Source organism: Hippoglossus hippoglossus, chromosome 1, assembly GCF_009819705.1.
Source record: "Hippoglossus hippoglossus isolate fHipHip1 chromosome 1, fHipHip1.pri, whole genome shotgun sequence".
NCBI lineage: Eukaryota > Metazoa > Chordata > Actinopteri > Pleuronectiformes > Pleuronectidae > Hippoglossus > Hippoglossus hippoglossus.
This window is the reverse complement of record NC_047151.1, coordinates 12,638,966-12,653,506: the sequence shown is the minus strand read 5'-3', so window position 1 is coordinate 12,653,506 and position 14,541 is coordinate 12,638,966. Positions and strand designations below refer to the sequence as shown.

General features: G+C 40.0%; 1 protein-coding gene across 2 annotated transcripts in view; it reads right to left on the bottom strand.

Annotated features, from left to right (window-relative positions):
- The window catches only part of LOC117763098 (inactive rhomboid protein 2-like), a 28,682-nt gene extending 14,678 nt beyond the window's left edge, over positions 1-14,004 (bottom strand). The window contains exons 1-5 of one of the 2 annotated variants that reach the window (XM_034587998.1): positions 13,852-14,004; positions 8,799-8,871; positions 3,882-4,031; positions 1,913-2,064; positions 983-1,166 (exon numbers count right to left, since the gene is read on the bottom strand). In XM_034587998.1, the coding sequence (XP_034443889.1) occupies positions 983-1,166; positions 1,913-2,064; positions 3,882-4,019 (474 nt within the window). In that variant the 5' untranslated portion in view covers positions 4,020-4,031; positions 8,799-8,871; positions 13,852-14,004. The remainder of the gene's footprint in view (positions 1-982; positions 1,167-1,912; positions 2,065-3,881; positions 4,032-8,798; positions 8,872-13,851) is intronic. The other variant, XM_034588006.1, reaches the window with a different exon arrangement.
- Positions 14,005-14,541: the final 537 nt, after the last annotated feature.

The window sequence follows — 14,541 nt, the reverse complement described above, 5'->3', positions numbered from 1 at the left end:
AAGTCACTGAAGTCCCAACCAAGGACTGTACATAAAGACGGACGACATGACGGCTCCCCCCAAAGTGAAACCATGGTGTCTTGATTGCCACCTGGTGGCAGGCTGCTGAACAGGTTATAAACCCCCTCCTCCTCCATGTCAATGGATGGGAAAGGAGCTAAACAAAAACGTTAAAGTACATGTTGAACACAGTTTTTTTTGTTATAACGTTTGGTTTTAATTGCAATATAAAGGGTGCAATATCATGAGTGACAGCTGAGACTGACTCTTGATGCTCAGGCGCATGTATCAGCGGGACCTCGCCACAGCAGCTCCATCCCCCGACTAAAGATTTTACCTACAAAATGTTGTCGTTGCTGCAAGATGACGGCGTTCGTCTCCAAGATTTTTTAACTTTACGTCTCGATAGTGGGAGGAAGTAGAGACGTGTCGTCCATCTTTATGTAGAGTCTATGATCCAGTCACTGAGAGAAAGTAGCTTTGTATCTGTGTGTGCATGGATATTGTTTTCACTGGTATTCCAGATTAGAAAAGCAAATAGCAAAAAGTGAAGAAGAGATGAAACACTAAATACTAGATGAGTGACTGACATGGAACTAGAGAAGTGATTCATCTGGGACACAGATGGTCCACGTCTGTCACCATACAATCCTCTGCTTTATTAAATTCAGGCACATTTGCCCACTCTCCTCTTACCATTTATTTTTGATCCTGTCTTTTGCCTTCATGTCTCAGTGTAAAAACGGGAAATCACAATCCCACAGGTTGAAAAAAAAAAGAAAAAGAGTCATTGCATGTTGGCTTGTTATGAAATTCAGGGGGGTTGGGAATTCTTGGTGGACAGACCTGCTGTGCCTCATCTTGTTTCTTTGTGCAGTCTGTGTAACACATCTCCATGGGAGGATATTTTATTCTTCTCATGAAATGGGTAGAGCCGAAGCATGGATTAGAACGTGTAATAGTATGCCTCTGCCTACAGTACCTTTGGCATTTTGTGTGTGGCTGGAGAGTCGAGGCCCTGGTCGAAGCTGGTGGCTGTGTCGGGCTCTCTGTACTGGGCCTTCAGCTTGCCGTAGCGCTGGCTGCAGTGGCGCAGGCTCTTCCTGTGCCATACCTGCTGCTTGGTCTCACAGTCTTCCCCTACGCCAAACCACGTGGCTGTATTCCTGGAGGAACAGAAATAAGACAGGGACGTCAGTGACACATAATAATATATCGTTTAACATCGGGGGTAGATGATGCTAACGTTACACAGGAAGAGAGCATAGAGTATGAGCTCGGATTATGTGTGCAGCAGTTTTACTTGTAACATATAAAGCAACAGGTAGGTAGGTAGGTAGATCTTTATACATTAAAATTATTTTGATGGTACACACACTTTAAATAGGGACAATCGCATGTCTGTCATTGCCACAGCATTGCCTGGACACCTGGAACTGCACAATGTTACGCTGGTGTACCGTCCTGGAACTTTACGACCAACTTTACGACCTGCTTTACGGCATTCGTCACACACCAACATCCAGAGCCAGAGCTAGCAGCTAGCTATAAGAGACAACTAGCTCCCCATTCTCAGTGGATATGTTGCTGATGAACGCTGACAATAATGGGTCCTCTATTGATTTGTTGTTTTTGTTATAAGGATTCCAAAGAGAAAATGTTACGTTGAGTGAACTGTGGTGGATAGTATCTGACTCTACAGAGTGAATGACTAGCAGGGAACTTGCACTTCTTGTATGATCAACTTTGAAGAAGGAAGCTTTGTTGGTTGTGTTTTCAAGGGTTTATGACCTCATGGACAGTTTGTGTAACCATTGTGGGTCTCTAATTAAAACTGTCAGGCTTGCACTTAAATGTAAAGCAAACCGAACAAAAGCAATGTTACAAATGACTGAAACAATAAACATTTTACCTGCGGATGCTTTGAGACAGCGATGTTTGTCGGCCTAACTTCGCCCTCCTGTCTCTGGTCAAGAAACCTCGTTCTGCAGCTCCACTCATGCTGTCTGACACGGAGCCGGTCGCTTGACCACCCTCACTTTTTTTCAGAGACGGTCGAAGCGGCTGAGTAGAGGTAAAGAGAAATAAAGATTCAGTGGAGATATTGGCTTTAGAGTAAAATATATATAAAAAGTGCCTATACAAAGAGGAAAACTGAGTTACAATTCACTACTTCCACCAAGGAACCTATGTTGGTTGGTTTGCTTGGTCGCAAAAAAAAAACATGACACAATAACAACTAAATGGATCTCTATGAAACTTAGTGGAAGAGTGGGACATGTGCCAAGAAAGAACCTGTTTGGCCTTGGCAGTATATGCGCTCTATTGAGTGCCATTCTACTATTGTACATGTAGGAGTATAACAATAACCTAAATAAAGCGACAGCATAAAGAGCCAGGCAGAGGACACATACATTACATTCAGTCCTGGATCATTACAAAGGACTACAGGACTTTACTGGTAGTGGTTAATGGCTACAATACATCAGGATCAGTGACAAGTTTAAATTCCAGTATTGAGATATTTGGATGTATTTGCTTTTCTCTCACGTCCAATGCATGTGGCTCACAGCCTCACACCGACTTAGACCTTGGAAATCTCCTAAACTATAACTCTCTGGTGCATTAGGTTTAAAGATAATAAAACCTGAGTGTATAATGACAGGAACTGTTTTTAAATACGTTGTTGTTATGTGGCAAAACAAAATCCAAATAATCATTTTTTAAATTCCGTTCACATTCAGTAATGTAAACACCGGCTAGTTGTGTGAGTGTTTGGGGCCTCTTTCTGCTTCTTCTGCTTCGTCTTTCTTGTAATAACAAAGCTAAAGTGCATGTCCGCCTCTTCTTACATACCATGCCTTCACACTATATTTGCATGTTTATTGCACCACTTGCTCTTTGGGGTGGGTTTAACTGTAGCAGGCTCAATTAAAGTTTGACTACCTGCTACTTTGTGAGGCTGAAATACCCTCATTTGTTTTCTGAGCATGGGGCCCACAGGGGGAAATGTGTGGCCTTGTACCCATTAACTGAGGGACAGCTGACCAGAGGGCCTCCCTGCCCAAACAAATGGCAAATTCAGAGCCTCAGAGCCTTCAGGGTTTTGACCTTTTAAAAACTAAGTACTTCCCTTTTTTTATTCCCCTGTAGGAAATAAGTCTAATGATAAGATATCACAACATCTTGATCAAAAGTATCTGTCCATTAACCCAATTGGACCAATTGCTTAACACCTATAAAGGATATTAGCCAATATAGAAAGTAATTTTTTGCAAATGTTTTCCAATAAAACTGAGATTCCTGTAATCATTGCTTCTGATTGTCTTATAAAACAACCACCAACCTATCTCTCAGTTTTGAGCCACATAATAACAACTGGTTTGGTCATGTTTACATCCACCAAGGTTTTTATTGCTGTTGGTCAGTTTGTCAGCAGGATTTCGCAAAACAACTGAACCAATTTTCTTTAAATGTGGTGGAAGAATGGGACATGTACCAAGAAAGTGTTTGTGTCTTTGTGTCAGAACAAAGAGGCAGATCCAAGAATATTTTTCTTTTATTCTTTGCGAGGTAGGGCTTTTTTGACATTTTTATAAATTCCTAAGAGAATAATTCATGGATCTGACATATTTAGTGGGCCTGACATCTATGAGTGTGTGTAATTTGGTGCAGATCCAAATACAAAATCTGGATCTAGTGAATTTAAATGTGGTTTCCTAAGGGAACTGTTAGGCCTTGGGGGCTGCAGTCTACTGAATGTCATTCTAGTTTTTTTATGATGCAGTTTCCCATTTGTTAGTTAATACTTTCTGAATATATTAACCAGTATAATTATGTAGACAGTGAAGGACAGGCTTAGGTCAGAACGATCAGCCTACCTGTTTAGCAGGGTTGTGGGAAATCATCACTTCAGGTGGGGGGATGGCTATTACAAGGCTGGGTGGCTTCTTGCTCTTTAGACGGCTGTCTGATTTGCCGCCGTTAGGAGGAGGCTCCTCCCCCTCCTGTGATGCCATCCTATCAGATTGCTGCAGGTGAGAAAAATCACAAACATAACTGGAACAATTATGCCACATAAGACGGTTTTATGGCAAAATATATATTTATAAATATACTTTTTTTTTAAACAATAAATATTGTAAATCAACCAAAAACAGGCTTACATCTATGAGATCCTAGAGATATCAACAAAGACACATAATTAAAAAATATAAAATTTCTTTCATTGTGATAATGTCTGTAATAATGAAGGGAAAGTGGTAACAACAGAAAGAACATGGTAGGAGATTCAAATTTATTTTTATTATTTATTGATTGAAAGTATCATGTCATTTTTTTAATTTCCCCATGAAAACATACAGGTTTCTAACCCATAGATACAGAGTTTGAAAAACACATGTGTAAGGACTCTTTCATTTTAAATTCTAATAGTTAGAATCATTATAATTGACATTTTCTGGAAATTCATTCATTGACAAAATGATCAGATGGACATGTACTGTATGCCTTTGGCTAATCCAGTCAACGGAACACTTTACTATCAACTTTGGACAACAGAAAGGGAACACTCCTGTTTTTCTTTTGTTCCCACACCATCATACACTGCAGTCTCTCACTGGTGTTATTTTCCTGCATCACATGATGTAACGCTGCGTTGCCATTTGATGAGGGAGAAAGTAGGGACTCTTGTTTTGATGCAGCTGATATCACTAATGAAAAGGTGGCAGAGTCATTGTATGAAGTATAAGTCAAGTTTGTGTTTTTAATAGGATTTATCAGCAGCCCTAGTACAGATATTTAAGTGATAGCTATCTTGGCATAAGCTCACCAGAAATATAAGTCTAACAGCATTATACAGCACCACACAGCCCAACCACACTTAAAAATAATTATGGGGGAAGTGGTCGACAAACTATAAATCAATGTTGCAGCACCTAATGTTAATACGAGAAACGCTAATGAAAAAGCAACTGATACAGCAGCTGTTAGGCTGCTGAAAGTGACATCAGATGACAGCAAATTAATCGATAGAGCTCTCCAATCATCATGTGTCCTCTAGGTGGTTACAGATCAATATGCTTTTTCTCTGCATGTACTGAAAACAGCCTCGCACTTCTTTATGTTGACATTATGTTATATTGGTGTTATACTGGTTCTACTTCTGCATTACTCATTGTAATGAGATCATCAGCTTAAGAATCACAGTACACACAACTATTTAAAAAGTACTCACTACCAGTAGGTTGACTCCCATCAAGGTCACTGTCTTACAGTCAGTGTTTACAAACAACACATTAATAGAACGATATCACATGAGCGCACATACTGACAGTTTGGACCACACAAATAGCCCGACATATAAATCCCATCCATGGTCGTCTGAGTTGAGTTGATGTAATAACTCATTACCCGTTTGTCTGCTCATGGACGGAAAAATATCATCAAACTCATACTTCATCCGTCTTTTTTCATAGTCAACAGCGGAACAACCAGTCAGTCTATTCCTGGAGCTCCGAATGCCTCGCAGCATTATAGTGTTTCGGGAAAATTCCTAAGCCTTGCAGACATAAAACCGATAATGTCACATGCCTCGGCCAACACGTCCATTATGTCATTATGGTCTTGAAAGCCTTGAAGTTGGCCTGGAGTTACAGTTTAAAAAAAAAAAAAAATCAATGTGAGACCCTGGGTGTCTGCAGTGGGAACGGCAGCAGCAGAGAAATCTGACACCGTCTCAGTCAATAGCCTAGTTTCCACTTCAGAGCCAACGCAGTTAGACAGGTCTTGACATACAGTGTGTGTCACTTACTTTGCCCTCAAAGCTGCATTTCTATAATACTTTTATGCTAATAGGAATGTAATTGTGTTAAAAATTTGGGCAGAGTACCTGACTCACTCCTCTTAAGACAGAGAGGAGGCTCCTGGCAATCTAACCTGTGGTTTAGTGGTGTAGAGCAGCGTCATGGCTGGAACTAACCCACTTTGATAATGAAGTAGAGATTGGCTAATGGACAGAGTGCTGCTGACCACAGTCTATCAATGTAGATGGGCAGTTGTTAGGATCCACCCAGGAAAACTAAAAGGCAGACTGCAGAGAATATTCTCCAGAGGGAAGATAATAGAGAGATAAACAGAGCTACAAGCCAATGCATGTCTCAATGTAAACACATGTAAATATACTGACACTCAACTCAATTTGATTTTTGAGCTATTCCTAATTTAAAACTATTATATTTGCAACCCAAATGTTTTATTTTCCACAAGTATATAACATAAATTGTATATAAAAATGGACGACATGACAGCTCCCCAAAAGTGAAGCCAAAGTGTCTCCATTTCCCCTGGAAGCAGGTTGCAGTAAAGGTAAAAAATAAAAAACCTGCCTCCTCCAAATTAAAAAGTAAAATAAAAAAATTATACTCAAGGATGATTTGTTATTTTAGGTTGTTGTTATCACACTGGTGTCTTTATAAGTGCTTTTTCTGTTTGGCTATAATTACTTATTTGATGCTATAAAAATGTCTGAAACGTAAATATTTACAGCTGAGACAGACACGTGATTGGTCGAGCAACCTCAATACCGCAGCTCCATCGTTATTGCGCAGACAAATTACTTCATCGGAGCATGATGACAGCGTTTGCGTAATGGATGTTTTTGCTTAATTTATTGGGGGTTTTTAGTCGTACGCAGGAAACCAATTCTGACAGTCAAGAAAAATATCTTCAAAATGAGTTCAGTTGTTTTGAATAAATCCATGACCATGATTTTCCTTAGCTGTGATAGGAAGTGACAGTATGTCAGCGAGCAGCAGCACCATGAGTGGATGTTTGCTGAATAAACATGGATGATTTCTAATCATTAACCATCTGTGCACTCTCTCTCATGTACCATCTATATATAGCTGATGTGAAATGTTTTTTTTTTTTTATGTAAAAACTTTAGGGTTTTGGGTATCAATGGAAAACAAAAGTTTTTAAAAAAAGCATGAAAATGAGGAAATGTTGAGAGAGACAATTCAATGATTCCACAACCTCATATGTGTGGGGGTCAACTTGTCGACTCACACACTGAGGTTACGAAGAGTCACGTACCAGAGCGAGGAAGAGGCTTGTCTACAATGACATCACCCATAGCTAATGTGATCACATGACCTGGAACAAGGGCCCCTGCATGTCTGAAATCCTTTGTGGTCTAATAAGTCACTGGTTCATTTTAGCAGCTCCTCACTCCACCATTAAACCAGCAGGACTGTACGTGTTTCTGTGTGTGTGTTTGTGTGTGTGTGCGTGTGCGTGTGCGTGTGCCAGCCACATCCACTCCCTTGTGTTTGGTGATATCACAGGTTCCTCTGAGAGGGAGTCACCATGGTTGAGTCTCCTCTCCCCACGGAGAATCCTGCCCTGAGAATGTGTCACTCTGTTTATGTATATTCCCATTTCCCTGATGTTCAAGGCAGTTGTGTGTTGTGTCTCTTTAAACCTGAAGACAAGCCCGGTTGTGTTCATTCACTCAGAGCTGTACAGTTTTGGAAATATGTAATAGCTTGTAAATACATTCAGGATAGATTCTGCTTATCTTACAAACACCATACATAATCCCTGTGTAGGGGTGTGGGGAAGAGATCATGTTTCATTTTCTGCCCCACTCGCTATGCATAGCAGTGAACCCTCTCCACTTGAGCTGACACAACTAAGGGAAGGCTGCATTAGACAAAGATGCAAAACAAGGGCGAGCGGACTGTGGTTGTACTGTTTGACAATACAATCAATTAATTTAAGATTCCAAAACACATGCGGAATGTAAAACACAATGACCAATTATTAGTATAATACATTTAATTAGATTTAAACTATTATTATCAAGGGGCCTTTAGTTAAAGCTACTGTCTCTTTTCTTCAGTATATCATGTAACTTCCTGGGTATTTTTAGCATTCTTCTCACATCTGAGCCAGAGGGGATGGTTGAAAAACTACACTATGCATCTCCACCAAAGTAAAAAGCATGCTGTTGCCGCTGCTGCTGCTTCTTACTGTGTAGTGAGAAGAGTGAGTGTTGTTGAACTTGAGCCAATCTCAGTCTTTTTTTCTCTACTTTTCCATTTTAAGCATTTACATAACTCACCAGAGCAACTTGTATCAGTCAAGTGGGATTCAAATCTACTTAAGAGGTGGTGATATTAGCAAGAGTTTAACCCAGTGCACCAGATACTTCTTATACAGTTGTAAAGTGCTGTAAATAAGACCTCTGGATAAAAGGGAGGCCTTCAGCTTTGTGATTTACTGGTTGGTAAATCATCTCACAACACACTGATATGAGCCTTTTACAGACTTTTATTGTAACAGAATAGACAATGCATAAAAAATGTGAAAAGTTTGTTATTTCATAAATTCAACTTCTGTGTATGTGGTTGTATTCATGTTTTCTTTAATAAAAAAAAAGTGCATAGCTAAACCATACGATTTCAAGCCTCAATTACCTTTATTTATCATAAGGGTTTAATTTGACTTCACTGCGACTTCAAGCAAATGCTTGAGCACCAGAGAATATTACGCAACAACATCCTTCCTTTTCTCACAGACACTTTTTCACACTTTCTTTAACTACAGTATTCATGAACATTTCCCTCAAGAGGACTGTGCCAGCACACTGATACAATTCAACAGACAATGAGTCATTGTGAGATCAGCATTTGGAACTACAAGTATGTCATCTTACTGTGCAGAAGCAGTTGTTATGGTCGGTGCATTGGACTGATATGCTGAATCTCCTAAATGAGGCTAAATGAGGAACTGACCTTCAGATAAACCTCTCATCACTTCTTCTTCTTAACATCCATCAAGCCTTACAATGCAACTTCCTTGTAGACCCTGCAAGGACAATACACAAAAAAACACGTTCACCATTAGATTACCACAACTGCTAATATATACATGAGTACCAAAAACTTTACAACTTTAAATGCTGTCAAGGTTTACAAATAAATGTCCCTTGACCTTAGAAAAGGACATTTAAGCATGTAAACAGTAAATCCAAAAAACATTCAATATACCTTCACTCGTGCAGTTACTCAGAGGATTTGAGATAATAGTCGGAATCATTTCAGTAATGTGACATATGTTTATAGTTAAACTGTAAAACAAAAAAATCAAGCCCTAAATTACATTTCTTTTTCATTTTATATCTTATATATATAAAAATAAAATCATCATATCTGTTCGGCACTGCTTCATCTACATTATCAAAAGCTGGACAACATATCTGGTTTGGTCTGCCTGCACTGTTGCTAAGAGTGTATGGTAAAAACAAGTCATAACTGAGCAGGCAGTCATTAATGCCAGCAGGAGCTTCATCAGTAAAATGCTACTGAAGATGTAGGAGAGTGTGAGTTTCATTGTTGCCTGTGTGTTTGTTTGCCTCTCAACATTCAGAGCAACGATCGAAACTGCCCACTCATTCTTCACTTCCAACCACAAGACCTCTTGGTGGTGATTGAAAAAACATTACAAAGCCATTTGAACACAAGAATTCAAGTTTACTATTGAGGCATCATGTTGGAAACGGACCTTGGCTTGAACCCAACCATTCCAGAAACCGTTTTGACACCATTCTCCAACAGCCAGCATGTCCAAACCCGCAAAACTGTGAGCCACTAATGCACATACCTCAGCAACAGCCTTGTTCCCAGCCCAGGAGTTCCACTCAATCAACTAATGTTCATGCAGTGTGTGCACAGACAAAACTATGGGTGTTTTTCTCTCTGGTGCAACATGTGCGCACATACATGCAAATGCTGAAATGTGTAACCCAAAACAGCTTCTGAGGGTTTTGTTTAGACAATTTTGGCAACTGGCCCAGCTTGACTGTTAGAGCTGAGACAGACAAAGCAGTGCACTGTCACAAATTAACCACGGTTCCAGACAGAACTTGAATAAATACATTTTGTTCCCTCCTGGATCTAGCAAGAAAGAAAGGTAGAGGAAATTAGCTTGTCAAATGCCAACATAAATACAGACGGTCTTGACCAACTCTGGGGGCTCTATAGCAAAGTGCATCCACAGAAAAAGTCTTTTAAGGTTTAAGACTCTCTGGCTTTCAAAGCATTTCCAGTGCCCCAATATTTCTGAAATATGTATCATGCACTGTGGAACGAGGGTTGGCAAGGGAGTGCAGGAAAATGTCATTCCATTCCATCAGCCTATCCAGCAGCTAGATACTCCTCTTACTGAGGCGGGATGTTAGTATAAAAGAAAAAAAACAGACATGGAGTTTTCTGGGCATGTTATGGCAAAGCAGATGAAAACAGATAAGGTCATGGAAGGGAAATCCTTAGAAGTGATGAGAGAATGGGATTGTGTCACTGTGGCAAAGTTGAAGACGCCGAATGAAATTGGACAAGTCAGAAAGTTTCTAAACTATAGATCAACATAGTGGCGACATCCATGTACAATTTCTGATTCAGTAAGGTTCACATTGAAGTGATTCCTTGTTTACTGTTAGCTCTATAGCTTTGTACCAAACCACACATCATTGAATACGCATGTATTTAGGAAATTGTACCTTGTTCAAACACATTTTGTACTTAAAAAATGACTTCTGACAGGACCGGGGCACTTATGGGGCCAATCAGATTTCAGCTGGGACCAGTGCCCCCCCCCCCCCCCCCCCCATGTGGTCTTTGTTACTGTTAAACAGTATCTAACCCTAACGGCACATAGTACTTTGGTAATGGAAAGGTAACAATAAAGAGACTGCAACCTCTGAGCAGATGTGTTGTCTGTTATTGAACTCTGACCTCAACTAAAAGAGGCAAAAATCAATCCATTGAATCACTTCACTGTTTCTGGGGAGCCTTCAGAAAATCCATTAAGGGCCCTGATGATCAACTGATCTGAGCTGGAAACCACTGGAGGAATCGACTGTGCCTGTTTAAAACCAGCTTTGACAACAAACTAAATGTTATTTCGGACATCCAAATTTAAAATCAAGACAGCTTGCTCACTAATGCTGATGGAGTGTTACATTTGTTCTCACCCGATATCAGCTGGGATTGGCCCCAGCCACCCCCATCCCCGACCTTCGAAGAATAAGTGGTATAGATAGCTGCTGAGCTGCATGTTGTACAACACATGCCCCGCCCTCTGTGCTCTGTGCATACATTTCCTCTTTTTCTGGACTGTCTTCTCAGCAACACAAACAAATCATGAGGTGCTAAAATAGACTGCAATGCAAAAGCCATTAAACTTCAGTCAATTATTCACCTCTCCACAACATGATGACAAAACATGATGACTACTTCTGTTCAAGAAAATACTTAGTCTAATAGTTTGTTTTTGGTAAGATTAGCATATTATATGAAAAATAACATGAGATTATAGATAAAAATATTATTTGTAATTCTACAGTATTGTGCAAGTATGAGTTCCAACAAGGATACTGGAATAAAGTGTGAGATCAATCTCATAGAAAATATAAAAGAGGTCACCGTATTAAACAGTATTGTTAATTTATATTGAATGGAATGTTAACCTGTGTTTAAAAAACATAATTGACCAAAGAAACTGACCAATACCCAGGTACAGACTTGCAGTAATCCAGCCTTGAGGCAATGAATGTGGCGGTACAGGATGGACATGCTTAGCAATGGTCCAAAGAGCTAAAGAAAGCAACCTTTCACCACAGAGTCAATCTAAGTTATTTTGTCACAAGTGCACTCTTAAAGTATACAGCCTTTGGGCAAACTCGTAAGGTTCCCTACGTTTCTGTTGTCTCTTATTCACTGGAAATGTGTGACAAACACCTTCCCCAGCATGACTGTGTCGAGAGTAATCACAACAAAAGACTGCGCCTATACTCAACATAACAAAATGAATAATGGGTTGAACACAACCCAACGGTTTAATGATGTAATCTTTAAAATTAGTAAATACCATAAGACAAATAATGCAGTAATGCCACAGTAGTTATTGCAATGATCATGTTGTTCACACTGCCCACCACTGTGAGGGATTACTGTACTTTGTGCATCATTTTGTCATTAATCATACGTTGATGGAACGGGTATATGCTAGAGCCTGACTGATAAACAAATATGAGCCTTTCACTGACATATTTGTATCTGTATTTGCCGATATGATTTCGTGCATTTGTTTATATTTTAAGTTTAATTCAACTTCTACATATCTGGCTGTACTTCTTTTTATTTATTGTTATTTGAAATAAAGTTTAAGGTTAAACAGTAAAATATGAAACCTCACAAACAACATCTTGAGACTTATTTATGCTGAACATTTAGACACATGTACAGGTGCAAGATAGGGTGTTTTTTTCCCCCTTAATATTTTCTCTGATTTCCCCAGGTAACAATTAATGGATCTTGATGAAAAACAATCTGGCATATTTAGAGGAATGATATCTATGTGTCGGTGCAATTTGGTGCAGCTCGATTGAATTTCAGGGGACTGCTGTGCCTTGGCACAGGTTTGCGCTCTAGTGCCATTCTAGTTATATATTGGTCAAAACATTGTTAATCAGCGTGTAAGCCCCTAACAATCCATATTGGTCTGGCTTAAGTGCACTCAATTAAAACATTTTAAATAAGTACTGTGTTCTGGCATCTGAACTTCCTACATACATGCTGACTATTTCTAGTCAACTACAGCTATTCATTCAGCACATCGGCAGTAACAGGTGACAGCAGGGTTGAACTGTGCTGAGTTACACTGACCTACATTTTCATTGTTCAGAAATGAACTGACAACCACATCAACCTGATCTGCTCTGTGAGAACAGGTGTAGCCATATTTAGTCCTTTACTTTACTCCTGCATATGTTTCTGCAAAAAGATATACATCTGATAAGGTTTTTATACTCTTTTACTTTTATACACACACTGGTACAGACATTTACAGTTGTTCCCACCTTTCATTTAAAGCAGCAATTCACATGTTCACGGGCCTGTTTTATCTAGTCGAGACTTCTGCCAGTTTATGGTACATTGGAATGACGGCACATGTTGACATAGACAAGTTAAAGTGTGTTTGATAAAGAGGCACTAAGATACGACTTTACTCGTTTTTTTCTCATTGTTTCATCCAAGTTTGAGTCAAACTCTTGGAAACTGACACCAAATTGCAGTGAATAAATACACAAATCCTACTTTATCTCTTCAGGGGCTTTTCGTGTTCGGATATCATGATGTTTCCTTATATGACTGTCTTGCAGTATATTGACTATCGCAGATTATATCATGTATCATGGGCTACCCTGCCATTTCCAGTCCTACTGTCAACACCATGCGTTTGACAAATACACCAGAACCAGGAGGTTTCACTTCTCTCTATGGAGCTAAACAACATGAAGATTATTGCCGTTACAATTCAGATAAAAATGTCAGTTTCAGTTATACCTCGTTGTAAATTCCGCAGAAATACGGCGTGTGAACACTCCCTCCCAAGAGCTATAAAAACACATGGAGGGCTGAATGACTGTGGCGGCACATGGGGACTATAATCAAGTGTGGACGGATAACAGAGGGGGGGTAGAGGTGGATAATGTACCCGCATGTACTCGTCTCCCGGCGGGCAGAGCAACAAAGGGCTTGCCGGGACACGCTGCCTGTTCTTCCACCGTTCCAACTGTCACTATCCCTTTTTTTTTTTTTTTTAAGCCTTTGAATTAGCTTTACTTAAAGCGTGTAGTTAAAGTCCCTTTGACAAATTACTCACAAGAGGTCAGTTTTACATTATCTGCAGTTATTTAAAGCTTTAACTCGACAGTGACAGCGACACCAAGCAGCTCACTTTTAACGTTTCAACAACAAAACTTGTGAAGAGTGTAGTTCCACTCACCTCCAGGTACAAACAAGGGGCCTGTTGTCCCCGAGCAGAGGGGATATGAGGGGATATGTCCGTAACGCTTCACCAGTGGAGTCCACCAGTCACCACTTCCCTCTTTCTCTCTGTCTCTTCTTCCAAAATCCTCCACCGCAGCTCCGCGGAGGAGCAGGGGGCGGAGTCTGCACTGATCTTATCCACAGAGGGGCCGAGCCCAGGCCCGGTCCAACCTCCTGCAGCTGCCGGGCCCCGCTCCGGAGCTGCTCTCAACACTACTGCTGGGCTGTGGAGGGGAAACAGTGCACATAGTAGTGTCTTTATAAAATGTTACAAATGTAAATAAGGCTTTGTAAAGTGATACAAAATAATAATTTATACTTGGATATTTGTGCACAATAAACTATAATCCACAACTGTACATAGTTCAGTGCAAGGCCCTATGAAAGTCACAGTACAGGTTTTGCGTTTGCAAAACGAAGTTGAGTACATTTTTTTACACGATTGTCTTGTGCAAACAGTGCAAAAAAATGTGTGAGAAGTTATGCAATCTTAAAGGGATAGTTCACCCAAAAATAAAAAAAATCACTCATTATGGGGTGGGCGAAGTGTTTGGGTCCACAAAACACTTTTGGAATTTCAGGGGTAAGCAGCGTTGCAGCGAAGTCCAATACAATTGAAGTACATGGCGACCAAATCTAACCAATC